At 64.6% G+C, this 24097-nt stretch overlaps 1 protein-coding gene across 1 annotated transcript; it reads left to right on the top strand.

Annotated features, from left to right (window-relative positions):
* The first annotated feature begins 457 nt into the window (after positions 1–457).
* On the top strand, positions 458–22398 carry TCF3 (transcription factor 3). The gene is made up of 19 exons (XM_056112779.1): positions 458–808; positions 3081–3197; positions 5149–5221; positions 10400–10473; positions 10624–10702; positions 12860–12930; positions 13217–13340; positions 13545–13594; positions 13884–13983; positions 14075–14256; positions 14352–14487; positions 14571–14629; positions 14740–14821; positions 15533–15606; positions 16783–16941; positions 17139–17262; positions 19438–19573; positions 19674–19909; positions 22096–22398. The coding sequence occupies exons 2-19, from the start codon at positions 3126–3128 to the stop codon at positions 22236–22238; spliced, it is 1974 nt and encodes a 657-aa protein (XP_055968754.1). The 5' UTR covers positions 458–808; positions 3081–3125; the 3' UTR covers positions 22239–22398.
* Positions 22399–24097: the final 1699 nt, after the last annotated feature.

The following is a 24097-nucleotide window of genomic DNA, read 5'->3' as shown; positions in this document are numbered from 1 at the left end:
CCAGCGCTTCTCGCGGCCTCTCGTTCCGAACGAGTTCCGCCTCTTTCCATGCTGGACTGCGCTGTAGGCGGGCCCTCGTCTCGATTGGCTGGCACCCGCGCCAATCCCGATTTCCCGCGCTCCGATTGGCCAGCTGCCGCTCGGCCTTATCTTTCCATCGCACGGTCCCGGCCCCGCTTGGCGTCATAGGTGCTGCGGCTCACCAGGCACGTACGCCTCCGCGCGGAGAGATAATCCCCGCCCTCTGTGCGCGCCATTTGGCAGACACTTTTTTTCCCTCTTCCGTCGCGGCGGGTGTCCTTCGCCCTCAAGCTCCGGGACGCGATGGGTTAGAGCCGCTTCCCGAGGGTCGCTCTCGAAGGGCTCGCCCAGGGCGCGGCGGCGGCGGCGGCGGCAGCGGCGGCGGCGGCGGCGGAGGGATCCGCGGCGCGGCCGGGAGAGGCGGGGCGAGGGCGGGGCCTGAAGGGGGCGGAGCCTGCGGGGCGCGGGGCGGGGGGCGGAACATGTCTCCGGCCGCAGGAAGATGAGGCAGCGGCGGCGGCCGCGGGCGTAGCGGGCCGGACCGAGCCGACCCAACGCGGCGGGCCGTCGGGCAGCGCGGGGCACCGCGCACGCCGCTCCGCCAGCCCCCGGCTCCTTCTCGTGCCCCGCGGCGCAGCGGACCCCACGGGAGGGGGCCCCGAGCCACGCGCGCCGCCACCCACGCGCGCGCCCCTCGGGGGGGCCCCCGGCCCGCGCCCCTTTGTCCGGGGGGGCCCGGTTCATGCCGCCGCCCCCCGCGAACTGCGGGCCCGGCCGCGCCGAGCAGGTAACCCCGCCGCCGCCGCCCACTCTCCTCCCCTCGGGCCCCCCGCGTGCGCTTTGTGCAAAGTTGACCCCGGGCCTCCCCGCGTCGTGGATGGGGGGGGGCGGCGCGGGGAAGTTGGGGGGTGCGCTCCCGCCGGGGGCCAGGCCGAGGGGCGGCGGCGGCGGCCGGCTGGGAGTCATTGTTCTCCAACTTTCCGCGGGGACGGGGTGCGGGGGGTGGGGGGGGCGCGCGGCGACGTGGAGGGGCCGCGCGCGCCAGGCCCGCGCCTCCCCCTCTCCTGCCCGGCCTGGCACTTGGGGAAACTTTGCGGGGCCGCCGGGCGGGGCCGCCGGGCCGGGCCGCCCAACTTGGCAGCGGAGCCCCCCCCGCCCCCCAGCCCCCGGGACCCGGCCCATCTCAGCGAAGTGGCGGTGGGGGATTCCTGGGGCGCCCCCTCCCCCCCGCCCCGCGCCACCCCGGGAGGGGTCCGGGCCGGGCTCCGGAGTTTGGAGGGGGCGCGCGGGAGGAGGGAGGGTTCTTTTGTCTGCTGCGCCGGGGGAAGGTGTCGGCGCGCTCTGTGGGCTCAGGTCGAAGAGCTGGGGGGCTGTGGGGGGCCGGGGGGGCCCGCGGGGGGAACATCTGCTCCGCGTTAGTGCGGGGAGCGGCGGCGGCTGGGGCGCGGGACGCGGTGGCGGCGGCGGCGCCCCGAGCTTCAAAGGCTCCCGGGCTGCGCGCCGCGGGCACCGGCTGCGGGGGGGGGGGGATTGGGGGGAACGGGGGGTGGAGGGGGTTGTGGAGGGGAGGGTTGGTTGGCTCTGCCCGGCCTCTCCGCCTTCCCTTCCCCCTTTCCGAAAGCAGAGCGCTTGGGGGGGCCGCCTTCTCTCCAAGTGGTCGCGAACTCCTTCGGAGTCCCCCAAAGTTCTGGTGACACCCCGCAAGACTTTCAGCTCCCCGAGAACCAGAGCTGTTTCGGTTCCCCCCCTTCCCCCTCTCCCAAGTCGCCCGTAAAATCGGTTTCAACTACCTCCACCAGAAAAGAAAAAGAAAAAAAAAAAGCAACAACTGGTTTCATATTCCTGTCCCCCCACCCCCCCCAAAAAACAGTCGGTTTCCACGCGTCCTTCCCCCCCACCCCCCGCCCCGCCCCGCTCTCCTTTAAGCAAGAAAAAACTTGGCGGGGGAGGGGGGGGGCGCGGGGCTTCCGTTTCACACCCCATCTCCAGTTGGCAAACAAAGAGGGGGGCTCCTCCGGGTCTCACGTGGGGTCTCCCGCGACCTCGGGACCCTCCGGGCCTCGCGGTGTTTCCTGGGCCGCCCCCACCCCTGGGGGGGCCCCCCGGGGAGGAGCTGGGGCGGGCGGGGGTGGTGGGTTGTGCCGCTAACTGCTCCGTCTTCTGCGGCTGGGACGGGGGGCCTGGCAGGTGGAAGTCCCCCAGCCCCCTTTAGCGGAATGGAGCCCCGTGGGGCCGTGTTGGGGGTGGGGATACGGAGGAGGGGGATACTCTGGTCTCGCGCGCCCCCCACCCCACTCCTGGGCGAGAGGCGAAGGGATGTTTTCAGAGTTGCTCAAAAATAATCCCCAGCTACGTGGTGACTTTACCACAGTCCAGGATTTTTGTTCAGAGTTTGCACCGCGTATTTTGGGGTGTGGAGGGTGGAGGGGGGGTCGTAAATGAGGACCTTGGCGGGTCCCGACCCCGCGCAGGGCCCACTGAAGTGGAGAAGTGGTGAGGGGTTTCCGCCCTCTGACTTGGGAGACTCCTTCGCTCTGAATTTTGGGGGGTGAGGGACCCACAAGGTGCCATGACAGCTGCTGGGGGAGGAGGGTCCACCAAATTTCCCGGGGGCGGGGCCTGGCCACCCCTCCCCATCCAGGGCGTGGTCTGCGCCGGGGGGCGGGGCCGGGCAGCAGCTCCCTTTAGGGGCGTGGCTTAGCCTGGGCCTGGTAGCTCCTCCCCTCCCGGGGCGGGGCCTGCGGCTGGAAATGGGAGCTGTGAAGCCTGGGGGGTGGGGCTGGGGTGGAGGGACGGCTCCCCCCTCCTCCCCCCTTTTTATCCTGAGCGCTGCAACTTGATCCCAGGGTGGTCGTCCTGGGAGTTTGGGGAATCCGTGTGAGCACAGATCCCCTGATTTTCCTCCCCCCCCCACACATCTCTATTGTTCAGCCTGGGACTCCAATCTCCCCACCGCCCAATTTTGGCGGCCTTGCCCCCACCCCAGGGACAGACACCCCACCCCTGCCCGGCATCAGCCCTCCCCATATCCCCCTGTGTGTGTCCCCACCCCTCTCCAGGTCCAGCTGTAGCCCAGCGGGCCCCCCAGCCCCCGCCCCCAGAGGATGAACCAGCCGCAGAGGATGGCGCCGGTGGGCACCGACAAGGAACTCAGCGACCTGCTGGACTTCAGCATGGTGAGTGCCCACCCAGGTCCAGCTGGCCACTTGCCCAGGTTCTGCCTGCTCCCCTCGGCACCTGTTCCTCCCCCCCCCCCCCCCGCCTGGGGGTCCCAGGCCCCCCTGGAGAGGCCTCCAGCTCCCGCCTGGGCATGACTGACTGTAACCGTGGCCTCGGCTTTCCCAGCTGTACAATGGGAACATTACCCAAGCAGGACCCTGAGGCTGGGCAGACACACCCCCAGTTCCCTCCATCCCGCCCGATCACCTCCAGGAAGCACTCCTGGGTGTGAGACAGCTGGGGCAGGGGTCAAGGGGCAGTTTTTTTTTTTTAAGTTGTCTGGTTGAAATCAAACCCCCTCTTGAACATGCATGGGGGGAATTGGCCAGACCTGCGTTTGCGGGGGGGCTGCTCGGTTTCCTTCGCTGTGCCTCAGTGAGCAGGGCTGTTTGTGTCAACGGCCAAGTCGCAGACCACTGGGCCGGAACCCAGAGGTGGGTCGGAACTCCAGCTTCCGCCCTGACTCCCCCAGAAGCTGTGAGGCTTTGCATTGAGGAAGCGGAGGCAGCCCGGGTGTGGAGTCTCCTGACAGAGAATACTCAGGGAGATTTTTTTCAGCCGCCTGGCCTTGAGAATTGTGAACTGAGTGTGACCCAGCCACAGGGGGTGGGGGGTACTACTCCCTTCACAGTGCTCCTGCCTCCTCCCCCTCCCCCCCCCCCCCAGAAAGCAGCGTTTGTTTCTGAGCTGACGAATCCTGGCCAGAACTAAAGCTGTCAAAGAAGCAAAGGAGACGGGGCATTTGCTTTGCACGCGACAGACCTGGGTTCAAGCCCTGTCATCTCAGATGGACCCCCGGAGCACTGCCAGGAGAAACTCCTGAATGCAGAGCCAGGAGTCAGCCCGGATCATCACCGGGTGTGACCCCAGACAGCCACCAAATAAAAGAAGCAGACGGGGAGGAAAAAGTGAGGGGTTAAGTGAGGGGCTCCCGTAATTAGAAAGCAAACCCTAGTGGGACTGAGGGATAGGACGGCGGGAGGACGTTCACTTTGCCCTCAGCTGACCCGAGTTCGATCGCCGGCTCCCCATAAGGACCCCTGAGCACTGCCAGGAGTGATCCCTGAGCACAGAGCCAGGAGTGATCCCTGAGCACAGAGCCAGGAGTCAGCCCTGAGCATTGCTGAGTGTGGCCCCCAGATTGAAAAAATAAATAAGTAAATAAATAAAGGTGAGTATGGGAGATATTGGAGGGCAGTTGGAGTCTGGGCTCCCCAGAATCACCAGGGCTGAGTCCTGAGCAGAGCAGCCTTGGAGGGGGCCGGGCTCGCCCTTGGGTGTGCCCATGGGGCGCTCTGGAGGCTCTGACCTCCTGACACTCAGCCTCGCCTTTCCCTTCTGGAAGGGTTTTTTTTTTGTGTGTGTGTGTGCAGGGGCCACACCCCATGGTGCTCAGGGCTGAGGTTGGTTTGTTTTCCTTTTGGTCACTCCCGGCAATGCACAGGGGTTACTTCTGGCTCTACACTCAGGAATCATTCCTGGCGGTGCCCAAGGGACCATATGGGATGCTGGGAATCGAACTCGGGTCGGCCGCATGCAAGGCAAACGCCCTCCCCGCTGTGCTATGGCTCCACCACACAGGGCTGACTCTTGGCTCTGTGCCCAGGAATCACTCCTGGCGGAGCTCAGGGGAGCTTATGGGATGCCGGGGATCGAACCTGGGCTGGCTGTGTGCAAGGGTGAACGCCGTCCCCACTGTCTTTCCACTCCAGCCCTGGAAGGCCCTTCCGAGGGGTGTTGTGGGGGACCCTTGACTGCAGTCCCCCCTCCCATGAGGGGGAGGGTCCCGATCCTGTGGGTGGTGGGCGGAGGAGTGCCGGCTGTCTGGGAGTTGCCTGGACCAGGCAAGCGTGGGGGGCTGTGGATTGCTGGCGGACCCTAACCTCTGACCTCCCCTGCCCCCCCCAGATGTTCCCGCTGCCCGTGCCCAATGGGAAGGGCCGGCCTGCTCCCCTGCCCACTGCCCAGTTCGGAGGGTCAGGTAGGTTTTGCATCGGGTGGGGGGGTGTCCGGGCTGGGTTGAAAGGGTCTGGGGTATGGGGTGGTGGCGCGAATAGGGACCCCGTGATTCCCACAGAGATGGGGGCTCCATCCCTCAGCAGGGGGAGCCCCCAGTCCTTGCCGTATCCTGCCCAGCTCCTGACGTGGGGGGCAGGTCTGACTGAGGTGCCCACTGGGCTCACCTGGGCCCCCGGGAGTTGTTGGCTCAGGGACTCGGGTCTCTTGCCTGTCACATCACATGACGCGCAGGGAGGAGGGCAGGGCCTGTCCTGTCCACCTTGGGGGGGTGTTGGTATCCTCACTGCCTGCCCAGGGCCTGGGTCCTGCCCCCAGGCCCTGACCCTCGGCGGGGCGTGCGGTCCTGGGGAGGGGGGACTGATCGGGGTGCTCTGCCCTGGTATCTCGAGTCAGGCCTGCTGCGTCCCCTGGGGGTGTCCGTGAGCAGTGGCCGGAGGGGAACTGGAGGGGGTCAGTGATTGCCACCCTCTCTCGTCCCCGCCACCTCCATGCCCTGCTTTGCCCTCTGTCATCTGGGGAAGTGACCGTGGGGCTGTCCAGAGCCTCTCTGACTGTGGAAATCCCCACTGACTTCCGCCCCCTCCCCCCAACTGCCCCCCACAGCCCCCCAGATGCTGCCACTTCCCTGCCCAAGAGAGAGTCAGCCCTGAGGGCTTCCTGGAGGAGGGGACCCATTGGACCCTTCTTGCCCAGCGTCCCCTCACCAGGCCAGTGCTGGTGACCTGCCTTCAGCCCCTCACAGCTGGGCTGCATTGTGTTCCTGGGTGTGTGTATGGCAAACAGTGTGTGTGTGTGTGTGTGTGTGTGTGTGTGTGTGTGTGTGTGGCGGGGGCAAGGGGGGCATCAGAGACACCAGGAACCTCCCCTGGGCCTCAGCCTCCTCCAGGTTCCGGGTTGCCCCACTGCTGGGTGTCCTGTCTCTGCCTCAGGGGCTCCTGCCTCGATGACCCGCTGTCTGAGGTCAGCCGGGAGTTACTCTGTCTAGGTTCGAGGGGTCCCCCTGCCTTGCTGAAAAGTTGGTTTCCCGCAGGCGGAAGGGACTGTGTCCCCCAATAGAAAGCTTGAGCTCACACTGTATGTAGGAGCCCGCGGGTCTGAGCCCCTGTACTGCCGGGAGGGCCCCCAGCCCCAGCTGACTGTTCCCGGGAAGCACGATGAAGGTTGAGATACGACAGAGCAGAGAAGGGCTTGAGAGATAGTATTGGGGTGAGCCACTTGCTTTGCTTATAGCCGATCACTCCTGACAGGGCTGGGGAGACCCTATGGGGGCCCGGGGATCAAACCCAGCTTGGCTGGGTGCGAGGCCAGCCCCTCGCTGCTGTCTCATCTCTTCAGTCAAGTATATATGTATTCCTCCTTTTCTTCCTTTCTTTTTTTTTAACTTTTGGGGTCACACCCAGTGATACTCAGGGGTTACCACCTAGCTCTGCACTCAAGAATCACTTCCTGGGGCTGGAGCAATAGCAGAGCGGGTAGGGCGTTTGCTTTGCACGCGGCCAACCCGGGTTCGATTCCCAGCATCCCATATGGTCCCCCGAGCACCACCAGGAGTAACTCCTGAGTGCAGAGCCAGGAGGAACCCCTGTGCATCGCCGGGTGTGACCCAAAAAGCAAAAAATAAAAAAAGAATCACTTCCTGGCAGTGCTGGAGGGACCCTATGGGATGCCGGGCATCGAACCCGGGTTGGCGGCGTGCGAGAAGGCAGATGCCCTCCCAGCTGTCCTGTCTCCCTGACCCTGTCTTTTTTTTCTTCCCTAGTTTCTTTTCCACTTTGTCTTCTCGGGGGCCACTCCCAGCTCTGCTTGGGGCTGGCTCCTGGCTCTGTGCCCAGAGCTCGCTCCCGGTGGGGCTCTAGGGACTTGTCCCAGTGCCCGGGATTGAACGGGGCTGGGGCTTGGCCTCGTGCCAGGCGAGCACTTTCCCTGGCCTTCTCTCCCTGCAGCCCTCCGGGGGGCCCATCGAGTCCCGCGTCTAGGTCTCGCCCCTCCTCTCTGCTGTCCCAGGCGCCTGTGACCCCTCACTCCTCGCTCCTCACCCCCTCGGCCTCCTCCACACCTTTGAGCTCTACCCTGCTCCCCAAACCCTCCTCTCTGGAACACTCTGCGAAGCCCAGCCTCTCCCCCCGCGCCCCTGCCTTGGTCCCTGGGAAACCCCATTCCCTGCACATATCCGCCCCCTCCAGCCTGGCTGCCTTCTGCCCTCCTGCTGTTTCGGGTGGTGGCTGAGCACATCGAGAGGTGCCCGGGGGACCCTGCCATGCTGGGTGTGGAGCCTGGGGCCTCCTGGTATGATGCCCGTGCCCACTGCGCCTGGCATCCTGCTTGGGGACCTCTGTGTGGTGTCTGTCCGGGTCCCCGGTCCCCACAGTCTCTACTGGCTGCTTCCACTGACCTTCACTCTGAGTTTTTTGTTTTTTGGGTCACACCCGGCGATGCTCAGGGGTCTCACCTGCCTCCTCCTGCGGGGTTCCTGGGTCCCCACGCCGTGAAGGAGGGACCCTTCCGCCCTGTGGGGGTCAAGACATGACCCGCGGTTTGTCAGCCGGGCCTTCTGCGTCACCCCCCCCCACCCCCGCCCCTGGGTCCCCTGGTTGTGACTTGGCCCTGTGGGGGGGGGGGCTTAGGGTCTTTCCGAGCCTGGTGCAGCCCTGTCCCCATCCCTCCCCTTCCCCCTATGCCCGTCGCCTGCCCTGCCCGCTACCTGCCCTCGGTCAGCCCCGTCTCTGCCCCATCAGAGACCGGAGGGAGGGGCCCGAGAGGCAGGGCAGCGGGGAGGGCACTGGCCTTGCACGCTTGGCCCCGGGTTCCATCCCCGGCTCCCCATCGAGCCCCAACCCTGCCCGGAGTAGTCCCCGCACCGGGTGCAGCCGGGAGGAGATGCGGAAGGTGGCCTTCCTGGCCAGTGTCTGACTCCGACTGGCCACAGCTTGCCCGGGCCCCCAGGGCCTCTGTCCCAGCGCAGTGCTCCCAGGTACTTGGAGCTTGCGTGGGGGACACGGGGGTACACACTGTGCCCCAGGCACCACACGGGCCCCCCCAAGCCCGGCACCTCCAGCAGGGGTCTGAGAACCACAAGGAAGGGCGACCCTGACTCCTTGGGGGCCTCTGGCTGTGTGAGACCCCTCTGCACTCTGTTCTTTGAAAGGGGCTGGGGATCCCCCGCAGTTGCGGTGGGTATGGCTGTCCTTGACTCCTTATCACGCGTCAGTGTGCTAACCCCAGAGTCCCCAGTTTTCCAGCAGTACCCCCTCACTTTTTTTTTTCCTCTTTGGGTCACACCCAGCGATGCTCAGGGGTTCCTCCTGGCTCTGCACTCAGGAATCGCTCCTGGCAGTGCTCGGGGACCCTATGGGATGCTGGGAATCGAACCCGGGTCGGCTGTGTGCAAGGCAAACAATGCCCTACCTGCTGTGCTATTTTTTTTTTGTTGGTTTTTTTTTTTTTTTCAATTTGATTTTGGGCCAGACCCAGCAGGGCTCGGGGGATCCTACGGGGAGCCGGGCATTGAACCCCGGTCAGCTACATGCAAGGCCGGCTCCCTCCTCGATGTCCTTCCGCTCTGACCCTCCCCCCCTCCCCACTTCAGTCCCGTAATGGAACAGGGAGAAATGACTCCTGGGGTCTGGCGCAGAGCTGGAGCTGTGTGGAGCCATTGGCCAAGGCCTGGCCTGGGAGCTGACGGGGGCACCCAGCCCCCTAGGCAGGCCGCTGATGGCCACCTGGCGTGCGGCCCGTGCCTGCCCTCTCTGCTGTGGGCACACAGGCCGATGAACACGATTCCCTCAAGGAGGTACGGGGGGCCCAGCCTGAACCCTGGGACCCTCACCGATGGCCCCCATAGTCCCAGCATCGCGCAGCCTCTGTCTTGGTTCTGTGGGTGCCTGTTAATTACTGCCCGGCACAAACATTCATCTGCAGGTTATTAAGATGCATAATTAATCGGGGAGGGGGCTTCCATAACTGTTCTGGGGTAGGGGAGGGGTTGGCGTTACCACTTCGGGGGCCGTCTGAGGGGGGTTCTGGGGATCTGTGGGGGTGGGGTCCTTGCAGCCAGCCTTGAAACCGTGCTGACAGGGCTTTGGCTCAGGGAAACTGAGGCTGGGCCTGTTGGTGCCTTACCCAAGGCCCCCCACCACTCACCCCTCCACCACCTCTAAGTCAGGGACAAGTGGCATCGGGCATTTTGGGATCAGGCCCCCCCCCTTGGATTCCCAGAGACTCCAGAACCCCCCTCAGGCCCCCTATCTTCCAAGGCTGCACCCCAGCCCCCTCCCCTCCTCCCTATAATCACGCTGGAAATTTTTGATTAGAAAACAAAAATCTAAATGAGGTGTATGAATATTCATCAGGTGCCATGATTAATATGCATAATTATGTAAATCGGGCGGCAATTAAACACGGATTCTCCAGGGGGGAAATGATTAACACAAAGGCACTGAAATAGAAAGAAGGAGCCGTGGGGGTGGGGGGGAGCAGTTTTCTAGTGTGTGGGGGGTGGGGGTGGCCAGGGCAGGGGCCAGGAATAGCCTGTGGGGTCTGTAAGCCCCCACCAGTGGGGTCTGTTCGGATCCTTCTGTGCAGGGAGGGAAACCATGGCACGGGGTGGGGGGCGGATGCGTGTGCAGGAGCAGAGCACCCCCCAACCCCAAGGCCTCCTGTCTGCTCTGGAAGATAAGGCCCCACCCAGTCCTGGCTCTCAACGCCAGGAGGGCGAGCCCTGCCCCCTCTGGGACCCTGCATTCCTCTCTGTGGGACTCAGAATCGGTTCTTCCTGGAGGGTGTCTGTGGCATCTGGGCTGTGTTGCCCACACAGATGTTGATGCCACTGCCAACTCCCGCCCTCTCTCTCTCCCCCCCCCCGCCCCCATCTCCCGCCTCCCTTTTCCCAGGATTCGGGCAGGCCCATTGGGAACTGCTCTCTGGGGACTCTGCTGGGATGGCGGGGCATGGTGGCTGGGGTTCGGAGGGTTGGGTAGGGGTTTGCTTGCCAGTGCCAATCCTGGGCTGAGAATGATGGGAGTTGGGGTGTGACAGAACACCAGAGTAACTGGGGTACTCTGAGCTGGGGACCTGCCTGTGCTGGTCGACCACAATGTGGGGGTCGGGATGTGACCTTGGTTCTTCTCTTCCTGCTCCACAGCTCTGGAGGACCGGCCCAGCTCGGGCTCCTGGGCCACCGGAGACCAGAATAGCTCCTCGTTCGACAGCAGCCGGGTGAGAAGGGCTGCCAGAGCCTGTGTCCCCTTGGGTGGGGGGGCCATGAGGATCCCGGGGCTCAGCCGGCCTGACCCCCGAGACGCCCTCCCCCCAGCCGAGCAGGGCGGGGTTGCGGGCAGCCCCCCTCACCAACCCGTTTCTCCACAGACCTACGGAGCGGGCGCCCACTTCAGCGAGACCCCCAGCAGCCTCCCTTCATCCACATTCCTGGGCCCTGGGCTCAGCGGTGAGTGACTGTCCCTGGGCTGGGTGGGGGCAGAACAGGGGTGCTCTGAGCCCCTCTTCCTGCCGGGTTGGTACGGGACTGGCCGGACACACCTCAGATGTCAACTCAGCAGTCCTAAGGGGACAGTGTGCTGTCTCAGGGTGGGGGTGTCAAGAAGGGGGGAGACTCCGCCCCTGGCACGGGGGCCAGCTTCATTCTCGATCACATGGGTCACGGCTCACTTCCGGGAACTCCTTGGTCTGGCATAACCCCCAGAGTCCCTGGGGGGTGGGGGGTGGGTGGGAGGAGGCTGTCAGGGCTTAATTTTTTTTTATTTTGATTTTTGGGTCACACCTGGCAATGCTCAGGGGTTCCTCCTGGCTTTGCACTCAGGAATCACTCCTGGCGGTGCTCAGGGGACCATATGGGATGCTGGGAATCGAACCCGGGTTGGCCGCGTGCAAGGCAAACTCAGGGCTAATTTTTTTTTTTTTTTGGTCAGGGAGGTGGGGAGGGTCACACCCAGCCATGCTCAGAGCTCTGTGCTCAGGGATCACTCCTGGCAGTGCTGGGGGACTCTAGGGGGTGTCGGGGAGCAAACCTGGGCTGGCCACGTACAAGGCAAACACCCTCTCCGCTCCCCTATGGCTCTGGCCCCTAGTGTGATGTTTGGTTTTGTTTGGGGGCCACACCTGCTGGTGTTCAGGGATCATTCCTGGCTCTGCGCTACGGGGTCACACCCGGCAGGGCTCTGGGGGACCAGACGCGATGTTGGTCATTGGGCCGGGTGAGCTCCGTGCGGACCCACGTCCTCCCCACTGTCCTGTCACTCTGTCCCTCAAGTCTCTGGCATTTTTTTGGCGGTGGGGGAGGGGAAGGCAACAGCCAGCGATGCTCAGGGGTTCCTCCTGGCTCGGCACTCAGGGATCACTCCTGGGGGTGTTTGGGGACCCCATGGGATGCCAGGAATCGAGCTTGGGTCAGCCGCGTGCAAGACAAATGCCCTACCCGCTCTGGCCTCGCAAGTCTCCTTTTGTAATTTTGAGGCCGCACCTGGCAGTGCTCAGGGCTGACTCCTGGCTCTGTGCTCAGGGATCACTCCTGGCGGTACTTGGGGGACCGTATGGGGTACCAGGGATTGAATCCAGGTTAGCCGTGTACAAGGCCCTTGCCACTGTGCTGTCTGGGGGGAGGGGGGACCCAGCCCTGCCCTGGGGTACCCTCTGCCCGCGGTTCCCCTGGTCTCTTCCCCTTGCCTCTTCCCACGGTCAGTTTCTGCGGGGCCCCAGTGCCCGGTCCACCTGCCGGCTGTCCCCTGCACCCTTCCCCGGAACCCCAGCTTCCCCTCCCGGCCGCCCCACTTCCGGCCCGTACTTGGTTCCTGTAGCCGGGCCCAACCCACGGGGTACTTGCGGTGGGGTCCTCGGGCTGCTCTGTGTGGCGTCCTAAGTCCTGCCGCCCAGGAGGACACAAGGGGTGGGGTTGGGGCGACCCCCAGCCCTGGCACGGCGCGGCGCCGGGCAGGGTCATCCCTCCCTGGAATCCACACTGCCCGCCCTGGGGGTCCTGTGTGCCCCCAGCCCACCGGTGGCTGCAGCGTCGGGTCAAGTTCAATTAGAGTCAGGCCCTCAGGGCCGGGGCGGTAGGACAGCCAAGAGGGTGCGGGCCCTGCACATGGCCGGCCAGGGTCCCATCCCCAGCTCCCCATTGGGTCCCCCGAGCACCGCCAGGTGTGCCGGGGAGGACCACACCCGGCAGTGCTGAGCGCAGCCAGCAGTCTGCCCTGAGCACTGCCGGGTGTGGTCCTTTCCCCCCCCCGCCTCCCCCCCAAAAAAAGATGATTCAGCAAGAGAAGTGGGTAGTGTCTGATCCTGGCCGTGGGTCGGGGTGGGGAGCGGGTGCAGGAGGCCGCTCACTTCCCTGCTTCCAGAGCTGACCCGACAGACTTGCTTCAGGCGAGGCTGCATCCAGGCGCCCACAGCCGGGCTCCCGCTGCGGTCACACTTGGTCACTTGGTTCTGAGCTGACCCTGGCAGAAGGGTCCAGAGCTCTCTGGGTCCGGGCTGGGCCGGTGGTGGGGGCCTGGCAGCAGGCAGGCGGGCAGGATGGAGCGTCTGCGTCTGCCCGCGGCCCCGGGGACACCCTCGTCAGCGTCCCGTAACCTCGTCTCACCCACAGGCAAGGGTGGCGAGCGGGGCGTGGCGTACCCCGCCTTCGGGAGAGACGCGGGCGTCGGCGGTCTGACCCAGGTGAGGCTGAGACTCTGGGGTCGGCTGCCTGTGGGCAGCGGGTGGGCGGCACCCCCACTGTCTGGGGTTGCGGGGGTGGGGGGACCCTCACTTGGCTCCTTGGGGGCTCCTTTATCTGCCCTTTAGCCTTGGTCCGAGGGGGTCCCCCAGGGGGTCCTGGCAGAGTTCTGTCGCTTCCTGTTCCTGGCGGTGACCCCCGAGTCTGCCGGATGGTGGGATCCCAGATGCCGGTGGGGTTGTGGGGGGCGGGGTGCAGACCCCTGCTGACGCCCCGTTCCTGCTGCAGGCCGGATTCCTGCCCGGTGAGCTGGCCCTTAGCAGCCCCAGCCCCCTGTCCCCGTCGGCCACCAAGGGAGGCTCCCCCTATTACCCGTCCTACCCCCGGCGGAGAGCCGCGGACGGCGGTCTGGGTGAGTGGGCCGGGGGGGGGGGCGGGAGGGTACCCCAGTGATGTGCTGTCTTTGCACCGGATAGCCTGGGTGCCCCGGTGCAAGTTGGGGGTGCCCTGGCTTGGGGCCGGCCCCGGGGGCGGGCGGATCTCCAGGGGCCTGTGGGCAGGGCAGTCCCAGCTGTGGGGACTGACCTCAGGCCGCCTCTCCCCATCTTCTCCCCAGATGCTCAGCCCAAGAAGGTCCGGAAGGTGCCTCCCGGCCTGCCATCCTCAGTAAGTTGGGGCAGCCCCCGGCAGGGACTCCCCCCCCCCCCCATGCCTCCATCCCTGGGCAGCCCCCCGCAGGGACCCCTGTGCCTTCATCCCTGGGTTTGCCTCCCAGGCCTGGCCAACATTGCCCTGAACTTGAAGCGGGGTGGGAGGAGGGGGCCGGGCCTTTTCGGCTGGGCTTTGACATCTGTGTAGGAGTTTTCCGGGCACTAGCTCCCCTGGGCCGGGACATGGTCCCGGGTGGACCCGCTCAAGAGGGCCCTCCTGCCTGACCAGTGTGTCCCCCCTCCAGGTGTACCCGCCCGGCTCAGGTGATGACTTCGGCAGGGACCCCGCCTACCCCTCGGCCAAGACCCCCAGCAGCGCCTACCCCGCCCCCTTCTACATGCCAGGTGCATGGTGGGGGGGGTGTGTGTGGGGGGAGGGGTGCAGGCGGGGGTCCCTGGGCCCGCCCACCTCAACTCACCTCCTCCCCTCTCACAGATGGCAGCCTGCACCCCTCAGCGGAACTCTGGAACCCCCCAGGCCAGGCGGGCTTCGGGCCCATGCTGGGCGGGGGGTCGTCACCCCTGCCCCTGTCCGCGGGTGGCGGCAGCAGCTCCGTGGCCGGAGGCGGCAGCGGTGGTGGCGGCAGCTTCGGGGGTCTGCACCAGCACGAGCGCATGGTAGGCACCGAAGGCAGCTGGGGAGCTGGGTGGGGGGGCGCACCCCAGACCCCGCTGACTGCACCCCTCTCTCTCCCTCCCCTACCCCCCTGCAGGGCTACCCACTGCACGGCGCCGAGGTGAACGGGACTCTCCCGGCCGTGTCGTCCTTCTCCTCCGGGCCCCCCGCCTACGGCAGCGTCTCGGGCCACACGCCCCCCGTGAGCGTCAGCGGGGCCGACGGCCTCCTGGGTACGCATATGTGTAGGCCCCTGGTCAGTGGGGGATGCCGGGCAGGTCCCAGCGGGGTGGGCCTCACCTCCCTCCTCCCACAGGCTCCCGAGGGACCACGGCCGGCAGCTCCGGAGACGCCCTGGGGAAGGCGCTGGCCTCGGTGAGGCTGAGGCGTGGGCACAAGGGAGTGGCGGGGGTGGGGTGGGGGCTGGGGGGTGGGATCAGCCTCCTGACCCCCAGGCCTGTTTCTCTCCCCGCTGCCGCTCCCAGATCTACTCTCCGGATCACTCAAGCAATAACTTCTCCTCCAGCCCCTCCACGCCTGTGGGCTCCCCGCCACAGGGCTTGGCAGGTCTGTGCCCGGGTCCGAGAGTCGGGGGCGGAGGATGCTGCGGGTACCTTCAGATTTCAATACGTGGGTGGGTGGGTGGGCAGGGAACAGTCAGGCTGTTCTAAGGTCAGAAAGCTGAATCTCCGGGCTGGAGCGATAGCACAGCAGGTAGGGCAGTTGTCTTGCATATATGTCCGGCCCCGGTTCGATTCCCAGCATCCCATAAAAGGTCCCCCTGAGCACCACCAGGAGTAATTCCTGAGTGCAGAGCTAGGATTAACCCCTGTGCACTGCTGGGTGTGACCCCAAAATAGAAAAAAAAAAAAAGCTGAATCCCACCACATTGCGGGTTCCTGCTTCTCTTGGCATCCAGGAAGGCTGCTTGGAGGAGGTGGCCTCGAGCTGTGTGGCTCATAGCCAGAAGGCCGGCTTGAGCCAGCTATGTGTGTGACGAGGGGGGCTGATGGGCTCTGAACAGCATGTGCCAGGCACCAAGCGTCTGCTCTGAGTCCAGTCCAGCCCATGGGATAGACAGGGGGGGTGCAGGGGCCCTGAGAGCAAAGGGGTCTAGAGGCCAGGGCTCCTTTCTGTGGGGTTCCAGCCTTGCGTTCTCGGGCGCCCCCGTGTGGCCATTCCGTGCCCTGCAGGCGCGGTGAAGACTTAACTGCCTGGTGCCCCCAATTTCACTGACCTGGCTTCTTCTGACCTTCATACACCCCATCTCCTTCCCAGGGACATCACAGTGGCCCCGCGCGGGAGCCACCGGTGCCTTATCGCCCAACTATGACGGGGGTCTGCACGGCCTGGTAAGTGTGGCTCAGCGTTTGTGGAGGGCGGGGGTACTGTTAGCAGCTAGGCCAGACCAGCACTGACATGTCAGCCCTGGCTGTAGGTGCTTTAAAACCATGACCGGGGCCTGGAGCGATAGCACAGCGGGTAGGGCGTTTGCCTTGCACGCAGCCGACCCAGGTTCGATTCCCAGCATCCCATAGGGTCCCCCAAGCACCACCAGGACTAATCCTGAGTGCATGAGCCAGGAGTAACCCCTGTGCATCACCGGGTGTGACCCAAAAAGCAAAAAAAAAAAAAAAAAGAAAAGAAAAAAGACAGCAGGGAGGCCACTGGCCTGGCACAGGGCTGACCCGGGTTTAATCCTAGACATCCCAAGAGGTCCCCCAGTCCCCGCCAGGATTAATTCCTGAGTGCAGAGCCTGGAGGAACTCCTGAGCACCGCCCACCGCCGCGTATGGCCCCAAAACAAAAAAATAAAAATAAATATGACCGTGATCAGGTTGCTGGAGAGATGGCGCAGTGGGGTGGGCTCTTGCCTGGCACACGGCCGTCCTGGATTTGATTCCTGAGCACAACCAAGTATGGCCAAGGGGTTGGAGCGATCGCACAGCGGGTAGGGCATTTGCCTTGTACGTGGTCGACCTGGGTTCTATTCCCAGCATCCCATATGGTCCCCTGAGCACCTCCAGAGTGCATGAGCCAGGAGTAACCTTTGTGCATCGCCAGGTATGACCCAAAAAACCAAAATAAACAACCAACCAAGTATGGCCAAAAACGTAAATAAAAGGCCAGGGCCTGAAGGGAAAGGACAGGATGGGGATAGGGTTAGGGTCAGGGACTTGACTGGGGGTTCCTGACACCACCTCAGTCCCTGGCACCAAATGGGGTTCCCTGAGCCCCTCCAGGCATGATCTCTGAGCACAGAGCCAGGAGTGAGCCCTGGCACCGCTAGTGTGGCCCCTTTAAACAAAATTTTAAAAACAGGACTCAGGGCTAAAGAGATAGTACAGCGGGGAGGGTGTTTTCCTTGTCTCCCGGCACTCCATATGGACCCCTGAGCCCACCAGGTATGACCCCTTAGTGCAGCCGGGTGTAACCCACCCCAAAAAAAGTAAACCAAAAAAAACCCCACTCAGAGCCAGGCCCAAGCAGACAGAGCAGAACAAATGCCCCGCATTGTCCTCTCACAGAGCAAGCTGGAGGACCACCTGGATGAGGCCATCCATGTGCTGCGCAGCCACGCCGTGGGCTCAGCTGGTGACCTGCACGGGCTGCTGCCTGGGCACGCGCCGCTGGCCTCTGGCTTCCCAGGCCCAGTCCTGCCTCTGTCTGGGCGGCACACGGGGCTGGTGAGTGGGGGTGGCACGGGGGCGGGGCCTGATGAGTGGGGCGGGGCAGGGGCGGGACCTGAGAGTGGGCGTGGTTTGAGGCGGCTGTGATTGGTGGGCGGGGTCAGTGAGCGGGGCGGGGCTTGCAATTGGGGGCGGGGCACTCGAGCTGGGCGGGGGTTATTCTGCTCCCACGCTGAGCCCCTTTCTCACAACAGGTGGCAGGTGGTCATGCGGAGGACAGCCTCTCCGGCACTGCCAGCCTCGCGCACAACCCTGTCGCCCTGCCCAGCCAACCCAGCGCCCTGCCTGACCTCACCCGGCCCCCTGACTCCTACGGCAGTAAGTGAGCCCCGCTTGTCCAAGGGGTTACCCCGCACCCAGCTCAACTGGTCCAGTGTAAGGAACGGGGCAGGGGCGGGTGGGGATCCCGCAGCGGTTGCCCGGGGCTCTCAGCACCCCGCCTGCCCAGGGCTCCTGGTTCAGCCGAGGAGACGGGTACAGTGGGAGCCCGTGCTGGGGGGCTGACTGCTGTGGTGACCCGGTGTTGGGGTAGGGATTCTGCCCGGGTGCAGAAGACCCTTGGCAGTGGAGGCGGGTTGGGGGTTGGGTAGAAGCTGGGAGAAGAGTGGGACTGGCCTGAGGGAGAGGGTTGGGCAGTTGGGGGTCAGACAGGCTCCATCCGGGTTGGAGTGATAGCACAGTAGAGAGTGCGCCCATCTTGCACCCAGCTGACCTGGGTTCAATCCCTGGCATCCCATATGGTCCACCAGTACACCACCAGGAGTACTTCCTGAGTGCAGAGCCAGGAGTAACCCCCGAGGGGCTGGAGAGATAGCACAGCAGGTAGGGCGTTTGCCTTGCACGCGGCCGACCCGGGTTCGATTCCCAGCATCCCATATGGTCCCCCGAGCACCGCCAGGAGTAACTCCTGTGCATCACTGGGTGTGACCCCAAAAGCAAAAAATAAATAAATAAAGGCTTCATCCAACATCCTGGCAGCTCTGTGGGGGGCCACACCGGAAGTCACAGGGCCCCTGGCAGCCCTAGGAGAAGTGGGGGTCAGCCTAGGGAGGGGGTGCGCTCGGCACCGCAGGGCCCCACAGGTGCTGGAGAGGTGAAGTGAGGTGGGGACCAGGTCTGGGTTTATGACTCCATTCGCCTTCCTGGCAGGTAGACTCAGCCTGCAGCCTCCCTGACCGGGCACATTCTAGAACCATCTGGGGCCCTTGTTGCACACGGGTTTCCCCATGTGTGAATCCGAGGCTCCCACATGTCCCTCTTTTCCAGGGGATGCCCAGTTTTCCCGTGCTATGAGATAACCATGCCCTGTACCCCCATCCCTTCATTGTGTCTCCCCTGCCCCCCCCCAGGACTCCCCAGTTGGCGCCCTTGTGTGTGGGTCCTGCACGGCATGTCCTTGTCCAAGTGGCAGGTCCTCTGTCCAGTCACAGGAGCTTGGTCGTGCTGGCCTGGGGTGTCGAGTGGCCTGACAGGACCAAGACGTTTCTGGGCATGCAGCCCCTGGCTGTTACTGCCCCTCTTCTTTTTCTGTTTTTGGTTTCTGGGCCACACCCAGTGATGCTCAGGAATTATTCCTGGCAGTGCTTGGGGGACCCTGTGGGATGCTGGGGATTGAACCTGGGTCAGCCATGTGCAAAGCGCGTGCCCACCCCCACTGAACTTTTTTTTTTCCTTTTTGGGTCATACCCATGATGCACAGGGGTTACTCCTGGCTCCTGCATTCAGGAATTACTCCTGGCAGTGCTCGGAGGACCATATGGGGATGCTGGGAATCGAACCCGGGTTGGCCGCAGTGCAAGGCAAACGCCCTACCCGCTGTGTTATCGCTCCAACTCCTCCCGCTGGACTCTTGCTCCAGTTGGTGCACAGATGGGCCAAGGGGTTCCCGCCACGTCCCCTCCTGGCCATTCATGTCCTTCCTGTGTGCGTCCCCACCCCACCACCTTGAATTTTTGCTTGGAGGCCACACCCAGCAGTGCTCAGGGCTGACTCTAGGCTCTGCACTCGGGGATCATTTCTGGCAGGGACTGGGAGACCCTGTTGTGGGGTGGCCGGTGACCAGTCCCGGTTTGCCCTTTTCCACAGACCTCTCTCCACTCGGGTGCCTTAGTCTTGTGCTGACGAGACTTTGCAGTTCTGGTCCCTGGCACTGTTCCTGGGGGGGGGGGTCCCCGTTGACAACCACTGCGCTAGTGACCATTCTGCAGCTGTCCCTCATGACACCGCTAAACTGTGCGATGGGAACAGTGGGGTCTCTGGGTAGGGGGGGTGTTTACCCCAGAACTAGGGCCTCCAGCTCTCCAGCACCGTGGGGGTCCCTCCCAGCAGGTGTGACCCCCCCCAAAAAAAACAGAGAAGCAGATTGGTCACTAGACAGGGGTCACGGTCTCTCCCGGCCTCCGCCCGGCTCATTTTGCCGACAGCGCGTGGGGGAAGCCCTCTGCGGTCGCCCGCGGGGTCCCGGCCGGCCCCGCTGACCCTCGTCCTGTGCAGGTCTGGGGCGTGCGGCCGGCGGCGCGGCGGCGGGCGAGATCAAGCGGGAGGAGAAGGAGGACGAGGAGAACGGGCTGGCGGCCGAGCCGTCGGAGGAGGAGAAGAAGGACCTGAAGGCGCTGCGGCCCCGGACCAGGTGCCCGCCCCCCCCCCGCGCCCCGCCGCCGCCGCGCGCCCCCGCCCCCCCCGGCCTCACGCTCCGTCTCCCTCTGGCCCGGCCCCCCTCCCGCCCGTAGCCCAGCCGAGGACGAGGACGACCTTGTCCCCGCAGAGCACAAGGCTGAACGGGAGAAGGAGCGCCGGGTGGCCAATAACGCCCGGGAGCGGCTGCGCGTGCGCGACATCAATGAGGCTTTTAAGGAGCTGGGGCGCATGTGCCAGCTGCACCTCAACAGTGAGAAGCCCCAGACCAAACTGCTCATCCTGCACCAGGCCGTGTCGGTCATCCTCAACCTGGAGCAGCAGGTGCGAGGTCAGTGGGGGCGCCGCGCCCTCCCCGCCTCCCCTCCCGCCCCCGCACCCCTGCACCCCGCCGCCCTCTCCTCCGCACCCCGCCCCCACTCTCCCCCGCTGTGACCACCCCCCCCACAAACCTCCCCATCGCTCCCCACTCTCCTCCCCCTCGGGGACCCCCACGCTCTGTGTCCCTGCCTCTGGGCGCCGCCTCCCCCTGAACCCTCCTCTGACCCCTCCCCTCCACTGCTCCCCTTCCTTCACCTCGCCCACCCCAGGGGTCCCGTTCCGGTCGGGGGACATCTGCCCCGCCTCCCCTGCAGACTTGCTTGGCCTCGCTGCTCGGTCCTGACTGCGTCCTGGCTCCGGCGTCATTCCCCCTGCAGGTCCCCCACCCCACCTCTCCCCTCATTCCGCTGCTCCCCCCATCTTCCCCCCCCCCGCCCCCCGCGGCCGTTAACCCTTTCTCTCCTGCAGCTGTCGCTTGGACCCAGCCCGGCCCCGCCCGCTGTCCCCTCAGCTCTGAGGCTTCTGCGTCTCCCCTGGTGGTCCTCGTGCCGCCTCTCTGCTCTCTGCCTCTGCTGTCCCCCCCCTCCCGGCTTCCCAGGCAGCCCCCCCACCTCGCACTTGCTGCCCGAGCACCTGGGCGCCCACCCCCAATGCCCCCGCCGGGGCTTGAGGGCAGGAAGCGGCCCCAGGGCCTGGCCTGACTTGTCAGTTTGGTCTGCGCGCTTGTCCTGGGCTCCAGGGGCCGGCTAGGACCCGAGGGGTGGGGGCCAGCAGCGTGGCCGGGGTGTCCCAGGCATCAGCCAGCTAGGCAGGGGTGCAGGGCTGCAGAGGGCTTGGGCCCCTCAGCTCGGGAGCCTGGTGCTCCCGGGTGGAGGCCCTGGGGGCTGGCCATGCTGCCCGCTGGCAGCCGGGCACTGAGCCAGGTGAGGGTCCCGCGTCGCGCCGACCAGGGTTCCAGCACACAGGCAGCTGTGGGGCTGACAGGGAGGGACAGGCCCAGGGCCGCGGAGCCTCTCACCCGCACCCACACGTCGTTCTGGCACAGGCAGACTGGGGTGCCCTGAAGCCTCCCCAGAGCTGGGACCCTCGTGCTCCACAGCCAGCCCCACACCAGGCTCCCTGGCCTGTCCCGGCCGGGGCGTGCTCATGGAGGCAGGAGGTTATGGCGTGTCCTGGGGGTCTCACTTGCCACTCAGCCCTGGGTCCCCACACACCCCGAATTCCCACAGAACCTGCACCCCCACAGACGCGCACCCCCATACACACCCACAGACCCTCACCCCCATATACACCCACAGACCCTTACCCCATATACACCCGCAGACCCTTACCCCATATACACCCGCAGACCCTTACCCCATATACACCCGCAGACCCTTACCCCATATACACCCGCAGACCCTTACCCCATATACACCCACATGTCCTCACCCCCAAATACACCCACAGGCTCTGCACCCCCATATACACCCACAGACCCTCACCCCCATCTACATCCACACATCCTCACCCCCAAATACACCCACATGCCTTGCACCCTCACATATACCCACAGACCCTCCCCCGCGTATACACCCACAGACCCTCACCCCCATATACACCCAAAGGCCCTCACCCCCGCAAGCCCTCACCCATCCCACATACACGCACAGGCCCCCCACCCCCGTATACACCCACAGACCCTGCAGCTGCATATGCACGCGGTGGCACTGCGCCCCGCAGAGGCCCCGCACCCCCACGCGCAGACCCAGCCCCGTCCCGCGCACGCACGCCCCCGCACCCCACGCACGCGGGCCCCCGCGCACGCAGGCGCCGCCCAGGCCGCCGACTAACACGCGCGCGGCTCTGCGCAGCAGTCCGGAGGAGGCGCTGTCCCTGGAGGAGAAAGACCTGAGGGACCGGGAGAGGCGCATGGCCAATAACGCCCGCGAGCGGGTGCGCGTGCGTGACATTAACGAGGCCTTCCGGGAGCTGGGGCGCATGTGCCAGCTGCACCTCAAGTCGGACAAAGCGCAGACCAAACTGCTCATCCTGCAGCAGGCCGTGCAGGTCATCCTGGGCCTGGAGCAGCAGGTGCGAGGTAGGCCCGGCGCCCCGCGGGGCTCCCCCGCCACGCCCCCCGCCGCCCCCCAGCCCGGCACCCGCCCCGGCCCGCGCGGGCCAGCCCCTCCCACAGTGCTCTCCCCTCTCCCCTAGAGCGGAACCTGAACCCCAAAGCCGCCTGCCTGAAGCGTCGGGAAGAGGAGAAAGTGTCCAGCGTGGTCGGAGACCCCCAGATGGTGCTTTCGGCCGCGCACCCGGGCCTGGGGGAGGCCCACAACCCCGCCGGGCACATGTGAAGGGCGCCCCAGCGGGACCAGCCACCCCGACCTCGGCCCCGCAGCCCAGGCTCAGGGCCTCCCCGCGGGCGGGCGGGCGGGCGGACCGACAGACGGACAGAGAGACGCGACCAGCTCCACCTGGCGCCGGCCCGGAGGGGGCCTCCCGGGCACCCCACCCGGATAAACCCGCAGCTCGCCGGGCCCCAGCCTGAAAGGAGCGTTTTTCAACCTCCTTTTGTTTTTTTTTTTTAATTAATTAAATTTTTTTTTTTTTTATAAACCGGGAAAGCAACTGAAAAATACACTTTGGTTTTTTTGGTCCGAAACGAGAGAAGAAGAAGAAGAAGAAGAAAAAAAATGCCTTAAATCCCCGCGCGTGAGAGCGGGCCCCGCCCGCGCGGAGACGCCGTGCGCGCTGGCCAGCGGCCAGCAGCACCAGCAACCTTGTGCCTCAGCCGAGTATTTTCCTTAAGGAAGAGAACGAAAGAGTTAGACATGGGATTTCTTTTTTTTTTTTTTTTAAACGTAGGAGAAGTAGCAAGGACGATGCCTTCCTTCGATCTCTCTGTCTCTCTCATTTTTTTTTAAAGCTTTCTCTGCCATATGTTTTGTTTTGTAAGCAACAATTGTTTTTTATATAAAAGGCTCCCGTCTCGTTCTTCCTCCTGTTCTTCTTCAGGACCCAGCCTTGCCTTGTCCGCCGCATATTTTGAGTCGAGTTGCAGCAGGGAGGGCGTTTTTGCCTTGCAACCCGAGTTCGATCCCCAGCATTCCATATGGTCCCCCCAGGAGTCATTCTTGAGTGCCTGAGTGCAGAGCCAGGAGTAACCCCTAAGCATCGCTGGTTGTGACCCAAAAAGCAAAAGAAAACAGTTGCATGGAGGCCCAGGGTGCCGGAGCTGTAACTGGCCTCTGGGGGGGAACCCTGCCCCCGCAGTCAGCTGTGTTGCTCTGGCTTGGATCGGGCAGGTCCTTGCTACACCTTGCTACACCAGTGATCCCCCCTACACCTTAAATTTCCCTCTCACCCCTGGCCCAGACGGCTCGTTAGGGATCCTCACACAGCCCCTCCTTCCCTTGAAAGCAGAGGACCTGGGGGGGAAAGCAGTGTTCCTGGCGCGGGGACTCGGCCAGGGAGCCACCCCAGAAACCCCTTTATTGATTGTAAGGACATGCTTGAGGCTTGCCCCTCTCCATGATCCTGCAGTTTGAGTGCTGCAGAAACAGGACTTGAGAAGGTCCTTAGGCGAAGTCTGCACCCTAGAAGCAGAGTCTGTGCCCGGAGGAGCAGCCAATCAAGAGACAGTCTGGGGGTGGGGCCAATCGGGAGGCGGGGTCTGCCCAGAGGCGGGGCCAATCAGGAGGCGGGTCTGCGCCTGGAGGTGGGGCCTGTGTCCAGGGGTGCCACTCTGTGCCCAGAACCAAGCCCTGAACCTGCTTGCTGCTTTCTGGCTGAGTTCCAGCTCACCCTTCCTCCAGGGGGGGACAGCCAAGGATGGTGGCACCTCACCTGGTGCTTGGGCTTCTGTACCCTGTTCTCCCGCAGCCACGTGACCCCCTAGACCGGACCCACGCAGGTCCACCTCGTTCCTAAAGTTCCTGGGTTCTGTTCCCAAAGGCCACTTCGGCTGGCAGAAGGTACAGCCCTGACTGCCCCAGCTTTGCCGGACTGATCTCAAGGGAACCTGCCTCGGTTTCCCTTTATGTGTATGGTCCTTGGGGAGGGGGGCTGCTCAGGGCTCTCCTGGCTCTGTGCTCAGGGGTCATTCCCAATAGTGCTGGTGGGTGGGGGGGTGCTCTCTGTGGAGACGGGACCCAGGTCAGCTCCCTGCAGGATAAGTGCCCTTTCTTCCTGGGTGGTCTTACAAGTTCAGGCT

This window comes from Sorex fumeus, unplaced genomic scaffold (assembly GCF_029834395.1).
Source record: "Sorex fumeus unplaced genomic scaffold, SorFum_2.1 ptg000019l, whole genome shotgun sequence".
Taxonomy (NCBI): Eukaryota; Metazoa; Chordata; class Mammalia; order Eulipotyphla; family Soricidae; genus Sorex; species Sorex fumeus.
The sequence above is the reverse complement of the archived record's forward strand: the minus strand, read 5'-3'. Positions and strand labels throughout refer to the sequence as shown.